Consider the following 17549-nt stretch of genomic DNA (forward strand, 5'->3'; position numbering starts at 1 on the left):
GTGAATCACAAATGATTTTATATTATTTAATAGATATTTTTAGCCTATCGATATCATTAGATATTGATTAACAACTTTTCCTTAAGATGATATTTTTAGATGGAACTTAATGCAATTTTAAAGTTATTTTGTTGTCTTTAACCTAAATTAATCCATTGGGATCCCCTCTTCCCCTACCCTTAACATAGTGGGTCATAGATGATGGTTAAAAATGAAAAATTAAAGCCAAGCTAGCTAGCCACGAACTTATTTATTTCATTTATAAATATTAGATATTTTAACATGCACACCAAAGGCCAAGTTATACACGCATCCATTTCATAGTAGTCTAGACATAAGATTTGCTCTACATACACTCGAGCAAATTCATCCACACACATAGTCTTACACTATAATAGTAGTTAATACAACTAGCAAGCATAGCTTTGAGGGTGGCATTACATCCATTTAATGCCATTTTTGGTGTGGGTCAATGTGAGTGTTCATTTGTGTGGTCAAATTGTTTGCAACATTGGAACTGTTCTTGTCAGTTGATAGATCACCAATTGCTTTGGTTTCTCCTAGCTTTCTCTCCTCGTTTCCTTTTTTACCAACAACATTGGAACTAGAGACAAATCCATCGATGTTAATGTATTCATTCCATTTGTTGGTCGCTTGAAGAGAGAATGGTAGTGGTTTATCCTCAAGTTGCCTACTTACCACTACTGTTTCGGAGATCATGAGCAAACAAAGTGCGAAGAAAGCTAGGACAAGTGAGTTCTTCATTGATAAGTGTAGCTGCACATATAAACAAACATCAATAAAGTATATGCCTTATTCATCTACTATATATGTGTGCTAGTTAAATAAGTAAATATTGAACAACATAGATAGGTCCTATGTAGTACTATGGAAAAATTAAGAAAAAATAAACAAATAAATGAAGAAACAAGAACTTTGAAAGTTAATTACCTTGTATGCCTTTCCTCTAGGTAGAGTTGATGTGTTTTCTCAAGACATGATCAACATGTATATATAAGCAAATACTACGTTAATAAAATAGATAAATAAATAAATAAAATGAACATCACAAATCTAGTGATGCCTTTTTATCGTGCGCATAATATAACAAATTGTGCATCAGTGCGCTATGGTATCAACCGCACTAACGAAGTGGAGGATATACGATATTTATCTCTTGTATCTGCTAAAGTTCATTATTTTGTCTTTCATAAAGGAAATATGAAATCCTAGTAAGACCCCTATAATTGTTTTAACAAGGAACACTTATCATCATCATTTTTTTTTGGGTAGTATACTCATTATATTAACAACTTTTTGTATGCAATATGCCCTTAACTATTGGTGTGGAAAAGAAAATATTGAGTGCATGCCCTTGTTTATGTGCCCTTAATCTTTACTAACAAAATATGCATTTTGAACCACTTAAATGGTTAGAAAGTATGATTAGCACCTTAGTTTGTTAATACTTCCATCATGCCAATAATGTTCTTCGATACATATTTCAATATTGAACGAAGAAGGTGCAATGGATATGTCACTTGGTCATTACCAAAAACTGAGATCTGATCCAACACTTTATAGGGACAACTTCATCTCCACCCATGTGAACCTATTGACATTGTTCGAAAAAAAAAACTACCTTTATTCTTTGACGCATACATTAGTTTAATGTGATATAAAAATTATTCCGTTATTTTACAAATTGGAGTGAAATAGTAATCTCCATTCTAGAGCCACTATCCTAACTCAAATTATTTGAAATGATTAAGGCACTTATGCATTACTTATGGATGGCCTCATTCCAACTATTGATGTAAATCACAGGGAGGTTTTGTAATTTTCCCTAGAGTCATTTTATGAGTCAAAAAGCCAAGTATAGAGCCTTATGAGTACAGTGGTTGTCCTAGCTTTTGCTTTAAGGCTATGATTACTCCAACAAAAGAACAAGCATGGGCATGATGTCAACTCTTACTCTTTTGGAATTATGATGCCTTCCTTAAGGAGTACAAATTAAGGTGAACAAATTAACTTGGCAAAGAATCTCTAATCATAATTGAACTACATCGTAATGCTTTTAGTAACTATTAATGTTAGAGGCCAATCTATTCTCTTAGGAGTTGAAGTTAATGTGTGGGCAACTTAACCATGCAAGGATGAGCTAATATCTCATTCAAGAAGATAAATTTTTATTTATTAATTAAAGTTTACTACATTGGTCAAGAAGCTTAGTGATATATGCTTGACATGAACTTGGATAAAACATATAGAGGAAGAACTCTTTAGTTGTAATAATATCAATCATTAAATCTTAATTGTAGAATAATACACAACAAGGTATACACACCCAAGCATAGCAAAGATCATATGATGAAGCTAAGGAAATATAATCACTTTTTATTCTCTTATTAATTAGCCCCCATAACATCTTATCTTTTCCATTACATCATTAGGCATCACATTTAATATTCCCTATCATAATTATCTCTCAATTTCATATATTTAATCATTCACAAGATAAGTTTAATAGAGTAAACAGTAACACCCACCAGAATATGAGAATTCATATTCGCACTAGCTCATTTAGAAAAAAATATATATATAAACTCCTCTAGCCAACCGATTTTATAAGAATATAAGAGAAAATATACATTACACACTTCACACTTGAAATATAATAATATCAATTAAATTATGAAAAAAAAAAACTATGAACACCATAATCATATATTAGGTCACAAGTTGCAAAATAAAAGTATTTATGCTTGAAATCAATAGAGGACTTAACTTAACCTAACCTTAGCATTAATCCTACAAGTTGCCTATAATTAGGAAAAGCAAGCATGATAACTCCTAAAATAAATTTATGCCTATTCATAATGTAAAGTGAAAAAAAAACCCTTAAAGTAAAATAAGATTGGTGAACATCACCCTAACAAACATAAATAAAGACATTAGACCTGGAGGTACTTAGTCTTGGATGGTTAGAAATAAAAATTAAAGCCAAGCTAGCCCGTCATGGATTTATTTATTTCATTTATAAATATCAAATATTTAGTTCATAAAACAAATGGCCAAATTACACATCCATGACATAATAGTCCTAATTTGAGAGTCAGGTAAGGGTAAAGTTCTTACTAGAACTTAGATAAAGTAAAGATCTAACTATGATTAGGTAAATAAAAGTCCAAGTGGATTAAGGAGGATCACACATTGGCAAAGGGAAGACCTAACTGCGATTAGATAAAGGAAAGTCCAAGTGGATCAAGGAGGATCACACATTGGGAAAGGGAAGTCCTAACTGCGGTTAGACAAAGGAAAATCCAAGTGGGTCAAGGAGGACCGCACGCTGGCAAGAGAAAAGTTCTAACTGCGGTTAGACAAGAGGAAAATCCAAGTAAGTCAAGGAGGATCGCATTTGATGATCGGAAGTCCAACGGTAAGTTAGTATAAAAGAAAGTTCAAGTGAGTCAAAAAATTAATCGGACATTTAGTGCAAAAGTCCCAACAGATCACAGTTGATTGAAAGTTGCACAAGGAAACCCTATACTTGGATTAAGCCAGTTAGGATTGGGTAATTGATTGAAGTAAGCTTAATCGATTGAGATAATCGATTAGGGCCGCTCCAATTGATTAGGATAGATTCCTAATCGATTGGGAGCTTCGTGAAGAGAAATCGCGACAACAATGGCTGAATCGATTTGCTCAATCGATTTAGCCACCACTAATCAATTGGGTAAATCGATTAGACAGTGTTTTGTCACGAGAAGAGGGAATCGATTGATGTAATCAATTAAGAAGGCTTAATCGATTGACCTAATCGATTAAGGCCTTTTACGAGAAAACATAGAGTTTGAGAATCGATGGGGAAATCAATTAAGGCTCTTTGAATTGATTGGAATGACTCACCAATCGATTATGGTTCGAAAAAGAGACGTTCTGTAGGTGTGCCAACGGTTAGATAACGTGACAATTGATTAGGGAAAAGCTGAATTGATTAGGATGCGTTGTGTGAACCCCTGAGATTTGAAGACAATACTCACTCCGCTCTTCACCACCTGTTCTTAGTAGATTCCAAGAGAAGTGTTGTTGTATTTTCGAATCTAAAAGAGGCATTTCAAGCAACAAGAGATCAAGCAAGGAAGATTTTTTGTTTGTATTGTGTATGTATTTCTTGCTTTCATTATATTCTTGTTGTGAAATTGTACGAGGCTTCTCTGCCTCCAGATTATTTTCGAGAATGAATAGATTTCATAGTGGATGAGATCATGAGGAGAGTGGATTATTAGATTAGTCACCTCAAGGAGGTGAATACCAAATAAAATCTAAGTGCTAGCATTGATGAATTTTCGCTTCAAGATATCTTAAACCTAGGTTTTGCTCTTTTGACCCTTAAGCAAATTTTCCATTCTTTTAAGGGATTGTTCTAATTTCTAAAATTTTGACCTTAAAACTTGATTTTTCATCATTAAGTTCTCAAATTTTGATTTTCTATTATTGCCTTGGACACTTTTATTTTTAGGAACATATTTAACTTGTATTGGTTTTTTTTGCCTAAACCGTTTTCTACCTTCCTATCCTTGGGTAAGGTAGTCTTAACATGAAAAGATTTATAATTCTTTTTATGATTTTCATGCTTTTCTATTTTCATAATAAATGATATTAAAATGATAGAAATTATTCATATCATGCATTTTATCATGATTTAAATAAGCACCATTATTAATGGTACGTTAAGCTTGCTTTTGGAAGTTCCCCCTTGACTTGAACTTTCTCCTTTTTTTTCTTGGTTGGATTTCTCCCTTTTGGACATTGGCTCTGATAATATCTCTTTTGTTTGCACAAGAAACACATGATGTGCTTCTTTCCTTTGCGTACCATGGGGCCGACCTCCTTTGGCTTTTCCTTGCCCTTGGGTGTCATTTGACCCTTCTTCTTTGTCAACTTTAGACACGTATTCTTGTAGTGTCCATCCTCCCTACACTCAAAGCAAATGATATAATCTTTATTTTTACAAATTTAAATTATTATACTTTTTCTTGTAGGAGTGACACATGATCATTCTTCATTTGACCCAGAAGTAGAGGTTTCTTCTTATTCTGGTGTCAACAAACTACACTCCCCTCAATCCTAGAGGTAGATACTTCTTTGATTTTATCCTTGGATGTTGAATGTCTCTCAACCTCTGAATCTTCATGCATGTGAAATAAAGAGTTTCCCTCTTTACCTTTCTCATTGCTTTCTGTTGAGGATAGACCTTCATGAAGCTTTACTAATTTACTCCATAACTCCTTAGCATCTTGAAATTCTCTAATTTTGCACAATATGATGCTTGACAATAAGTTAACCAATAATTTGGTTACCTTGTCGTTTGCCTCACACCTCTTGATTTGCTCCTCGCTCCATTTCTTCTTCTTGAGGAGCTTTCCATTTCCATCAATTGGAATTTGAAATCCTTTCATTAGAATAAATAATTGCTCTATCTCCATCATAAAAAAAATTTCTACCTTTGATTTTCAAAGGCTGAAACTCCTAATTCCATAGGGTGGAGGTGGTCGGATATCATATCCAAATCCATCTCAGAAATTGATTTGAAGTTGAACTCCTTAATGATGAATCTTTAACCATTGAAATTAGGGTTTCACCTCAAAACTTCTTCTTCCTCCTCGAACTCGTTACTCTTTCGATGATTAGTCTAATAAAGAGTGACTTCACTCTAATACCAATTGTTGGGACACTCTAGGAGCAAGAGGAGGAGGGTGATTACCTCCAATCACTTTGTTGATGATGATTTATAGTAAAAACTTGAAGCAATGCTAACACCCTTAATTTTACTTAGTATCCACCTTCTTGAGATGACTAATCTAAGAGTCCACTCTCCTCACAATCTCATCCACAATGAAATCACCCCTTCTTGGAAATAATCCAACGGCGGAGAAGGCTCATACAAGCTCACAATAAGAATACAAAGAAAACAAAGAAGTAAATACACAATACATTGAAAAACTTGCTTGTTTGATCTTTTGTTGCTTGTAGATGCTTCTTGAAGCTTGAAAAGTGCAACAACACTTTGTCTTCCACAACATCAAGCACTAGCGAAAGAATGTGTGAGAGTTGTCTCTTGAACATTTACGAAAAAACCCTTTTATAGTGTTCACTTGACACCTCTAATCGATTAGGCTTTTCCCTAATCGATTGCCACATTATCCCACTGTTCAACACATGCAGAATAGCTTTTTTTTTTAATCCCAATCGATTGGTGAACCTAATCGACTAGAGAGACTTAATTAATTACCCAATTGATTCCGTAATTCTCTGCTCACTCACGAAAATGCCTTAATCTATTAAGTCTTCATAATCAATTACCTCAATTGATTCCCTCTTCTCATGAAAAAAACACTGCTTAATCGATTGACCCAATTGATTAGCAGTGGTTGAATCAATTGGGTTAATCGATTCAGCCATTGTTTTCACAATTTGTCTTCATAAAGCTCCCAATCGATTAGGAATCCATCCTAATCAATTGAAGCGACCCTAATCGATTATCCCAATTGATTAGGCTCGGCCTAATTGATTGTTTCAATCGATTACCCAACCATAACTTGCTTAATATAAGTCTAGGATTTTCTTCCCGAACTTTTGGTCAACCATGACCTGTTGGGACTTCTTCACCAAGTATCTGGTCGACCTTTTGATCCACTTGGACTTTCTTTTGTGCCAACTTCTTGTTAGACTTTTAATCACTAAGTGCAGTCCTCTTTAATCCACTTGGATTTTTCTTTTGTCTAACCGTAATTAAGACTTTTTTCTTGTCAATATGTAGTTCTCCTTGACTCACTTGGACTTCTCTTTGCCAACGTGCGGTCCTCCTTGACCTACTTAAACTTTTCTTTGCCTAACCGTAGTTAGGACTTCCCTTTACCAATATGTGATCCTCCTTGACCTACTTGGAATTTTCTTTGCCTAACTGTAGTTAGTGCTTTCCTTTGCTAACGTGTGTCCTCCTTGATCCACTTGGACTTTTCTTTGTTTAACCGCAATTAGGACTTCCCTTTGCGAACATACGAGCCTAACCACACTTAGGACTTTCCTTTGCTTAACCTCCAGTTAGAATTTTACCCTTGCCTAACTCTTGAGTTAGGACTTTATCAGCCAAATATCCGATCTACCATGACCTATTTGATTTTTCTCTCACATATCGTCAAGTATCCAATCAACCTTAACCTACTTGACCCATTTTAGATATTTTCCAAATATATTATCCAAACATTGAAACTCAAACTCGAATCCATACTCGAGCTTAATTAAATTGACCAACCTTGACACAGGGATAATTACACTAATAATCTCCCAATATTTCTTTTTAATTTCTTTCTAGGTTTTTCTTTATTAAATTAAGGCGTAGCATGATGCCCCCTTGCTCTTTAGGAATTACGGAGCCTTAATTCATTCAAGGTGAAAAGGTGACAAAATCAAAGTGAAAAGAATCTCCAATCACTTCAATAAAAAAGATTAATTATATAACCTCATGTATGCAATGCAATGTCTGAGTTTTCTACAAGTAATTAAAATTATACTATTTATAAGTTCATTCAATTAAATGGTATTTATTATTCCTAATAGCTTCTATCATTCTACACTTGTCTATGTTGGAAGGAACGGATGGTTGAGACTAAGTGTTTGCAGGTGTAGGGAGAAAGGAGAGAACAAAATAGATTGAAGTTGCAATTATATTTTATTGAAACTCATAAATTGAACTTGTCCATTATAAGAACCCTCGTGTGGTGGTATTTATACTAAGTTATCATAAGTTAAAATGTTTCTCATAATTATCAATATTTAATGATGGTAGATTAAGAGACTAGGAAATAAATTTCAAATCATAAAGGTTCTTTATTGCTTTCATAAAAGTCCTTCATTGCTTTTGTAACTAGATCTTGGTGTATTTATCACTTTGCCAGTTTTGCTTGGTATCTTGCATCTCGGCGCAGCATCTCAACATCTCTGCACACAGGTTGCAACTTGCTAGTGCAACTAGCTGGACCAGCCGTTCGATTCTTTGTAATTGATTCCATTGACTATACCTTGATATCACCTACAACCGTATGTAGAATGCAAAGGAATTCACAATACATACATGTGTATATAATCTAGATTGTATATAAGTTCAACTCTTTCAAGGATATTGTGAACTACTTGAACTACATCACAATAGTTTTAGGAACTTAATGTGTAGACTACTGAAAGAACATGTAAATTAAGCATAATTAGCTACCTAGTTCAAGAATATTTATTTTATTTGTAGAAGTTTAGTACATGGCCAAGAGGTTGATATATTCATGATATCCTAGAATACTACCTTAAATTTTAGCATTTCTCATATAGATGTATAGTAATTGAGAAAATTTTAACATGCACAGATTTCTACTAAAAGGGACCATAATTTAATGGTTTTATAGACCTTGGGAACATATTTGATTAATAGTGAAGAACAAAATCTTAAAATAATAATGGATATTTCAATGCTGCTACCTTTTAGACTTCTCTTAATTAAACAACATCTGGCAAGCACAATAGAAAAAGAGAATTACATAGGTTAATGATATATGGTTTGACTACTTCCTAGTTCATGAGGTAAAATTTGGTAATAATATAAATCTTCATCACTTAACATTATTGCAACATTTGTTAGTATTATTTCATTTGTGTTAGAGAATTACACAAAATTGTGTTAGTATGGATCACTATCCATAATTGAATTTCTCCCCCTATTGAAGATAGACAACTTTCATTAATCCTTGCATCGTATACTATAATGTATGCACAAGAAACCTTTAATACTCTAGAAAGGACGCCTGTGTTGACCTCATGGCATGCCCTCATAAAGTAAAAGGTAAAAGTTAGAAATTCTCATCATTATTCTCAATGGTATTAGACATATAAATTACAAACCAGCTACGAGAAGCTACGAGGTAATCAAATGATTATTTAACTTTTCTTCCTCTCCATAACCCCACGATTATAAAAATCCTATCATAAATCACTCAATGTTAACTCATTAAATTAAATAAACAAGTTTGAATTAATGTTCATAAGTAGATGATAAGATAGCAAACTGTTATTTTTTAATTAGAAATTCAACTTGTGAATTAAAAATAATTTTATATTATTCAATAGATATTTTTAGCCTATTGATATCATTAGATATTGATTAGCAACTCTTCCTTAAGATGATATTTTTGGATGGAACTTAATGCAAATTCAAAGTTATTTTGTTGTCTTTAACCTAAATTAGTCCATTAGGATCCCCTCTTCCCCTACCCTTAACATGGTGGGGCATAGATGATGGTTAAAAACGAAAAAATTAAAGCCAAGCTAGCTAGCCACGAACTTATTTATTTCATTTATAAATATTAGATATTTTAGCATGCACAAGTTAGGAGGCCACGAACTTATTTATTTCATTTATAAATATTAGATATTTTAGCATGCACACCAAAGGCCAAGTTGTACATCCATTTCATAGTAGTCTAGATATAAGATTTGCTCTACATATAGACACGAGCAAATTCATCCACACACATATATTCTTACACTATAGTAGTAGTTAATACAACTAGCTAGCAAGCATAGCTTTGTGGATGACATTACATCTCCTTTTATTGTGTAGGTCACAGTGAGTGTTCATTTGTGTGGTAAAATTGTTTGCATCATTATTGGAACTGTTTTTGTCAATTGATAGATCACCAACTGCTTTGGTTTCTCCTAGCTTTCTCTCCTCGTTTCCATTTTCACCAACAACATTGGAACTAGAGACAAACCGGTCGATGTTAATGTATTCATTCCATTTGTTGGTTGCTTGAAGAGAGAATGGTAGTGGTTTATCCTCAAGTTGCCTACTTACCACTATGGTTTTGGAGATCATGAGCAAACATAGTGCGAAGAAAGCTAGGACAAGTGAGTACTTCTTCATTGATAAGTGTAGCTGCACATATAAACAAACATCAATAAAGTATATGCCTTATTCATCTACTATACATGTGTGCTAGTTTCATTAGTAAATGAACAACATAGTTAGGTCCTATGCAGTACTATGGGCAAATTAAGAAAATATAAACAAATAAATAAAGAACCAAGAATTTTGAAAGTTAATTACCTTGTATTCCTTTCCTCTAGGTAGAGTTGTGTTTTCTCATGGCACGCCTACATGTTTATATATGCAACGACTAGATTATTAAAATCAATAAATACATAATAAAATGAACATCACAAATCTAATTATGCCTTTTCATCATGCTCATAATGTAACAAATTGTATATCAGTGCGCTATGACATCAACCGCACTAACGAAGTAGAGAATATACGATTATCTCTTGTATTTGTTGAAGTTCATTATTTTGTCTTTCATAATGGAAAAATGAAATCCTAGAAAGACCCTTATAATTGTTTTCACAAGGAACACTTATCATCATCATATTTTTTTGTATTATAGTCATTATATCAACAACTTTTTGTATGCAATATGCCCTTAACTATTGGTATGGAAAAGAAAATAATGAGTGCATGCACTTGTTTATGTGCCCTTAACCTTTACTAACAAAATGTGCATTTTGAGCAACTTAAATTATTAGAAAGTATGATTAGCACCTTAATTTGCTAATAATTCCATCATGCCAATAATGTTCTTCGATACATATTTCAATATTGAACGAAGAAGGTGCAATTCGATATGTCACTTGGTCATTACTAAAAACTGAGATATGATCTAACACTTTAAAGGGACAACCTCATCTCCACCCATGTGAACTATTGACATTGTTTGATAAAAAAAATCTACCTTTATTCTTCGATGCATACATTAGTTTAATGTGATATAAAAAATTATGCAGTTATTTAACAAATTGGAATGAAATAGTAATCTCCATTTGACTCTCCTCACTCAAATTGTTTGAAATGATTAAGGCACTTATGCATTACTTATGGATGGCCTCATTCCAACTATTGATGTAAATCACAGGGAGGTTTTGTAATTCTCCCTAGAGTCATTTTATGAGTACAGTGGTTGTCCTAGTTTTTGCTTTAAGGTTATGATTGCTCCATCAAAAGAACAAGCATGGGCATGATGTCAACTCTTACTCTTTTGGAATTATGATGCCTTCCTTAAGGAGAACAAATTAAGGTGAACAAATTAACTTGCCAAAGAATCTCTAATCATAATTGAACTACATCCTAATGCTTTTAGTAAATATTGTTATAGGCCAATCTATTCTCTTAGGAGTTGAAGTTAATGTGTGGGCAACTTGACCATGGAAGGATGAGCTAATATCTCATTCAAGAAGATAAATTTTTATTTATTATTTATTAAATTTTACTACATTGGTCAAGAAGCTTAGTGATATATACTTGACATGAACTTGGATAAAACATATAGAGGATGAACTCTTTAGTTATAATAATATCAATCATTAAATCATAATTGTAGAATAATACACAACAAAAATAAAGTTATACACACCAAGCATAGCAAAGATCATATAATGAAGATAAGGAAATATAATCACTTTTTATTCTCTTATTAATTAGAGCATTTTCAATGGGGTGTTAAATAGGTATTATAATGTCCATTTAATATCCCCTTTTCATTGTGAGTGGACATTATAATGCTCACTAATAAGAGAGAGGAGAGAGGGTGTTCAAAGGTTCAACACACTCTCTCTCTATTTTTTTTATTTTCTTTTTTTTTAAATTGTAAAATTTTTAATATTATTTTAAAAAATTATAAATTATTTTTTTACAAGTAAGATTATTATTAAAAATAATAAAAATAATTTAAATATTTTAAAATATATTTATTTAATATGATATAATTTTAAGATGATTAAGTGGACGGTGAGGCTCATAAATAATGAGTGTTAATGTTAAAAGAGATGTGAGTGAAAGAGATATGTTGTTATAATGAGTATGTGGCAGTGGACCTCATACTTTTGATGAGATGATGAGTGTTATAATGACGATGCATTGTGGATGCGACATTTTATCTTTTCCATTACATCATTAGGCATCACATTTAATATTCCCTCTTTGAAAAATAATATCATAATTCTCTCTCAATTTCATATATTTAATCATTCACAGGATAAGTTGTTTAACAGAGTAACACCCACCTAAATGAGAATTCATATTCGCACTAGCTCATTTAGGAAAATATATATATATATATATATAAATTCCTCTAGCCAACGGATTTTGTAAGAATATAATTAAGAGAAAACATACATTACACACTTCACACCTGAAATATAATAATATCAATTCAATTATTAAAAAAAACACTATGAAGACCATAATCATATTAGGTCACATGTTGCAAAATAAAAGTATTTATGCTTGAAATCAATAGAGGACTTAACTTAACCTAACCTTAGCATTAATCCTACAAGTTGCCTATAATTAGGAAAAGCAAGCATGATAACTCTTAAAATAAAATTTATGCGTATTCATAATGTAAAATGAAAAAAAAAAAAAACTTAAACTAAAATAAATGGGTAAACATCACCCTAACAAACATAAATAAAGGCATTAGACATGGAGGTAATTGGTATAGGACGCTTAGAAACAAAAAGTTAAAGCCAAGCTAGCTAGCCATGGATTTATTTATTTCATTTATAAATATCAAATATTTTAGTACATAAAACAAATGGCCAAGTTACACATCCATGACGTGCATAATAGCCTAAGCATAGGATTTGCTCTACATACAACAAATTCATTCACACACATTCTTACACCACGTTAGTAGAATAACTAATTGCAAACATGTGGCTTTAAGGTGGATTGACAAATGGCTTGACGTTCATGGTGAGTGTCCATTCTATGAGTAATATTGATCCTTTGATGGTTCATGTATGGTGAGTGTCTATGATCAAGTTGTATGCATCACTAGCTACTATCACCATTGATGCCATTTCTGTCAAGCAATAGATCACCAACTATTCTTATTTTATTATCTCCAAGGCCGTTGGCTTTTATTAGCTAGCTTTCTTTTCTCGTTGCCTTTTTCATTGTTAGTTGCTTGAAGAGAAAATGGTAGTGGTTTGTGCAAGTTGTCTGCCTATCACTATGGTTTTGGAGATCATGAGCAAACAAAGTGTCAAGAAAGCTAGAGCAAATGAGTTCTTCATTGATAAGTGTACTTATTCTCTTGAGGATTAAATGTCCTCCCTCCTAGGAGGCCACTCGATTGGTACATGATTTATCTCTCTGCATCTCGCTATGTGACTGGTGATGAGGGGTGCTTAGGATCAACAAAATGATCAACTTTTACTTCATTCATTGATAAGTGTACTGCACATATGAAAAAACATCAAAAGTAGATATAGCAAATAGTTGAGGTGTTTTCTGAAGGCATGACTACACATACATGTAAACAATGACTAGGATCCTAGACTAGTTAAATTAAATAAGACAATCACCAAAAATATCATGATGCTTTTTTATGGTGCTCATAATACAATGAAATACACAACACAATCATTGTGGAATGACATCAACCGCACTAGTGAAGTGGAGAATATACATTTCTCGCTCATATCACTTAAAGATTATTATGTCATCTTTATGCGATCATGGATACAACCTAGTGATTGTCTATGCAAGGAATACTTATTTCATCACACATGTCTTTGTTTTTTGGTAGACTAGTTATTATATGAAAAAAATCTTTGTAGCATTATTATGCCCTTATTTATTGATGTGGAAAAGCAAATAATAATTAGTATGTTGACATTTTATTATAAATAGCACACAAATTGATCACCCTTAACTATTTGTCCTTAGGGCTTAATTCTTATCACAACATACTTTCTAATAATGTTTAAGTTGTCAAATGCACACTTTCTTTTACTAAGTATCAATAGAGACTTTCATTTCACATGTGATCGAGCCTAAGACATATTCTTACTAGTGTGGTTGATGCTATTACAATAGCGGAGCCAACCCGAGTGATCTACTTGAGCTGATCCCGGGTGGTGAGCTACGAGCCCTGATGCCGATGTACGCGTCATCCCAATTGGGCCCTAGGCTACAACTTGGATACCTGTTAACATGGCTTTGGCCATGGGCCATTGTGCAAGGCTTGTGTTATGCGCATTTCATTATGAACATGATGAAAATTAAAGGCATCATAATATTTGTGATGTTTATCTTATTTATGTATAGAGTCATGCCTTGAGAAAACATCTCAACTCTACTAAGGAATTAATACAACGTAATCAACTTTAAAAAAATCTTCTTTCTTCATCTATTTTCTTATATCTTCTTTTCCCATAAAACTATATATATACACTTTTGATGTTCTTTCATATGTGTAGCTACACTTATCAATGAAGAACTCACTCCGGCTATAAATTGATCTCATGATTTATCTGATCCCTTCAAACAATTAACAACGAAAATGAATACATTAATACCAATAGGTTTGTCAATACCTCCAACAATTTTGGTGAAAAGGACAATGGGAGAAAAGGAGGCTAATAGAAGCCAACAACCTTGGAGATAATGAAGGGACGAGTAGTTGGTGATCTATCATGCTTAACAGAAATGACATCAATGGTGACAGTACTGGTGCATACAACTTTGTCACATACAAGGACACTCACCATGAGCCATTAAAGGATCAATACGATGGATACCGTACCTTATATATCAATCCAGCCTTAAGAATGTGTGTGTACGAATAAACTTGCTCGAGTGTATGTATATTTGAAATTTATAAATGAAATAAATAAATCCATTACTATAAATAGCTTGGTTTTACTTTTTGTTTTTTTTCTTGTTTTTAGCGACTGCACTAATGGCCAATAGTTATTCATAATTTATCTCTTCTTCATATTGGTCTAAAGATGGATTGGTGGAGGTACTGGGACGAGCGAATTACCTTTTACCATATTGATTTTACTTTTTATTTCTAACCATCTAATACCTGCCTAAATGACTCTTTGTGTTTCTAACCCTAATGATGATTATGAGCAAATCAATTGAAATAACAACAGAACAAAATCTTTATGAATGATATGCTACTCATATCAAAGGAAAATATGAACATTTTATTTTCAATATATTAGAAAATTTTAACTATAATAAAAATATAATATAGAAAAAAAATTATAATTGATGACATGTGTGGAATTAGATTTTTTGTCATGTTAGTTGAGTTATTTGGTAACAGAGGCCAGAGTAATCGAGAATAAACACGGTTTTGTGTGTGTGTGTGTGCATGCGCTCGCTTCCACACACAAAATGTCTCCAATTCCTGCAAAATAAAGCGTGATAAAATAAGTATTGCACCATCTTCACAAGCACATCAGTGAGTGTGATGTGTGTTATGGAGGACTGGTTCAAACTCCCAATGTCACTCATGATCAGAGTTTTTAAGTTTGTGATAATTGGAAGAGCAAACAAAAGTTAAGAGTTTTGACCTCTAAGCAACTAAAAGCTTAGATATGGCTTATTGATAATTCGAAAACTAAGTAATTTTTTTTTAAAAAAAAAAATTGAAATGGCTTAAATGAAGTACTTCAAGTCAGCAGGTCCAGATCTCTTCATTTAACTATATATTAGTAGAGAGAGATCCATACAATAGCTTAAATGAAGTACTTTAATTATAAAGTCTCATGAAGTACTTCAAGTAATCATTGGCGAGCCCTCTTGTCTCACACCTGTTTCAAAAGGCAAAAAAAAAAGAAATCTTTAATTTCTCTTAAGTAAAAAACATCAAAATAGAATAAGAATCAACAATGCTTTTTTCGTCTCCATGCATATTGTTCTTAAATCATAAGATGGCAAGAGAATCATCCAATTTATACGTATAAATTTGTACGCGGAGGAGCACAAATTTTCATCAGTATATTTAAAGGCATGCATCCTCCAAATTGCATATATCTATTTTGAACTTTAACTTGTTTAACTGCCCTTCTGAGAGGTTTTGGCATGCAATCATGGCCGGAGAGCCCTTGGAAGATCCAAAAGAAAGCAAAGCATTCTTGAGGACAGTAATGGTCCTAGCTAGGTTTGCTTTACTCATTGCGGCTATGATCATGTACATGATTTCTCTATCACAAGACGACCAAGCATGCATGGCCCCAGACCAAAAGATAATTTTAATAAAAGGCCAAGCATGCATGCAGCCATGCACGATGTCAACTCCTACAACATCTCTCGTAGGAATTAACCATATATAGATCTGGACAATTAATATTCCAGGCATGATTATTATTTCTATTTGAAAAACCCAGATAATATTCCAGAACAATCAAACTTGGCTAGTTTATATATGGACGCATAACGTAATGTTAGTTAATTATATATAGAGCTCTATGTCATTTATACAGATAAACGCTTCAATAAGCAATATGTGACCGAACACTAGATCCAAAAGCACAGCACACTAATATTGCTACGTATATAGATACATTATTGTATGTTGACATCAATAGCTACCGTCGAATACTTTTTCTTCTCTGAGCTGCAAGAATATAACTAAATCATAGAGAAGTTGTCGGATCTGGTTAGTCAGGCTCATGATTAGCAGCCGCATGCCTCCATCAATCATTACTGCCCATGTTTATGTGTTCTACTAGCTAGTTGAACGCCTCCGTGCCATCGATATCTCTAATCAGTGAGCAAACTGTGTAGGCAATAGCATAATATAAATGCAAACAATTCTGAATATATCAAGGTAAAGAAACAAACAAGATAGGTATGCAACAAAGGCAGGGGATCAATGAGATTTTTAGTAGTTAACCATTAACTTATAACCTTAACGAACTAATTAAAGTGTGTTTAGCTAGGAATATCTGCTACATCTCACAACTACTCGATGGATCTATATGAATCTATCAATTGTCCCATCGTATGGGTCTAGTGACTAGTACATGAGATGTTGTCATCATGAGGTCTGGGGTTTGAATCTTGGCAAAGTCGAGATAAATGTCTCCCTTATATGCTAGTCAGTATTCCAAAGGCTAGTAGTCGCCCGTGATTTACCTTCTTCGTGTTGATCTTGGGATAAATTGACGGAGTACTGGAGGCAAACGTATTCACCTTTTGTCACAATATGAACCTATCAACTAGTTAAACGTCACAGTAGTTCCAGTTATTTTCTTCTTTTTTTTAATCTAAAACAACACTTACATTATAATTAATTTTACATGGAATATAATTTAGTAATATTTATAATATTTGATGGCATCTATAAAAGATATATTTGTTAATTCTTTCTCATGGGTCATTATTTTGGACTCGTAATTTCAATGAGTCATATATACTGTGGGCTGGGATAACGAGTAGATTATGACAATTCATGCATCTAATGAATCTTCGCATACATTTCCAATTTAGATGTATGAAATATCTTCCATAATTAATTAATCTAAATTTGATAGAGCATATGAAATATAATTAACTAATTTATCTTTCATATAAGCTAACAATAGACATAGATGAGAATTATGCTCTTGTTTTTTAAAACATAAATGTGATTTTATTTTTT

General features: G+C 32.8%; 1 protein-coding gene and 1 long non-coding RNA gene across 2 annotated transcripts; both read right to left on the reverse strand.

The window, feature by feature from the left end:
- Nucleotides 1-235: 235 nt before the first annotated feature.
- LOC121968602 lies at nucleotides 236-12590 on the reverse strand. The gene is made up of 4 exons (XM_042518918.1): nucleotides 12587-12590; nucleotides 8765-8768; nucleotides 952-984; nucleotides 236-777 (listed from the first exon to the last, which is right to left on the reverse strand). Coding segments are annotated over exons 1-4 (369 nt in total). The 5' UTR covers nucleotides 12589-12590; the 3' UTR covers nucleotides 236-447.
- LOC121968603 lies at nucleotides 9365-10186 on the reverse strand. The gene is made up of 2 exons (XR_006108235.1): nucleotides 10157-10186; nucleotides 9365-9985 (listed from the first exon to the last, which is right to left on the reverse strand). It is a non-coding gene; the product is annotated as an uncharacterized LOC121968603 (long non-coding RNA).
- Nucleotides 12591-17549: the final 4959 nt, after the last annotated feature.

This window comes from Zingiber officinale, chromosome 3B, assembly GCF_018446385.1.
Source record: "Zingiber officinale cultivar Zhangliang chromosome 3B, Zo_v1.1, whole genome shotgun sequence".
NCBI classification, from domain to species: domain Eukaryota; kingdom Viridiplantae; phylum Streptophyta; class Magnoliopsida; order Zingiberales; family Zingiberaceae; genus Zingiber; species Zingiber officinale.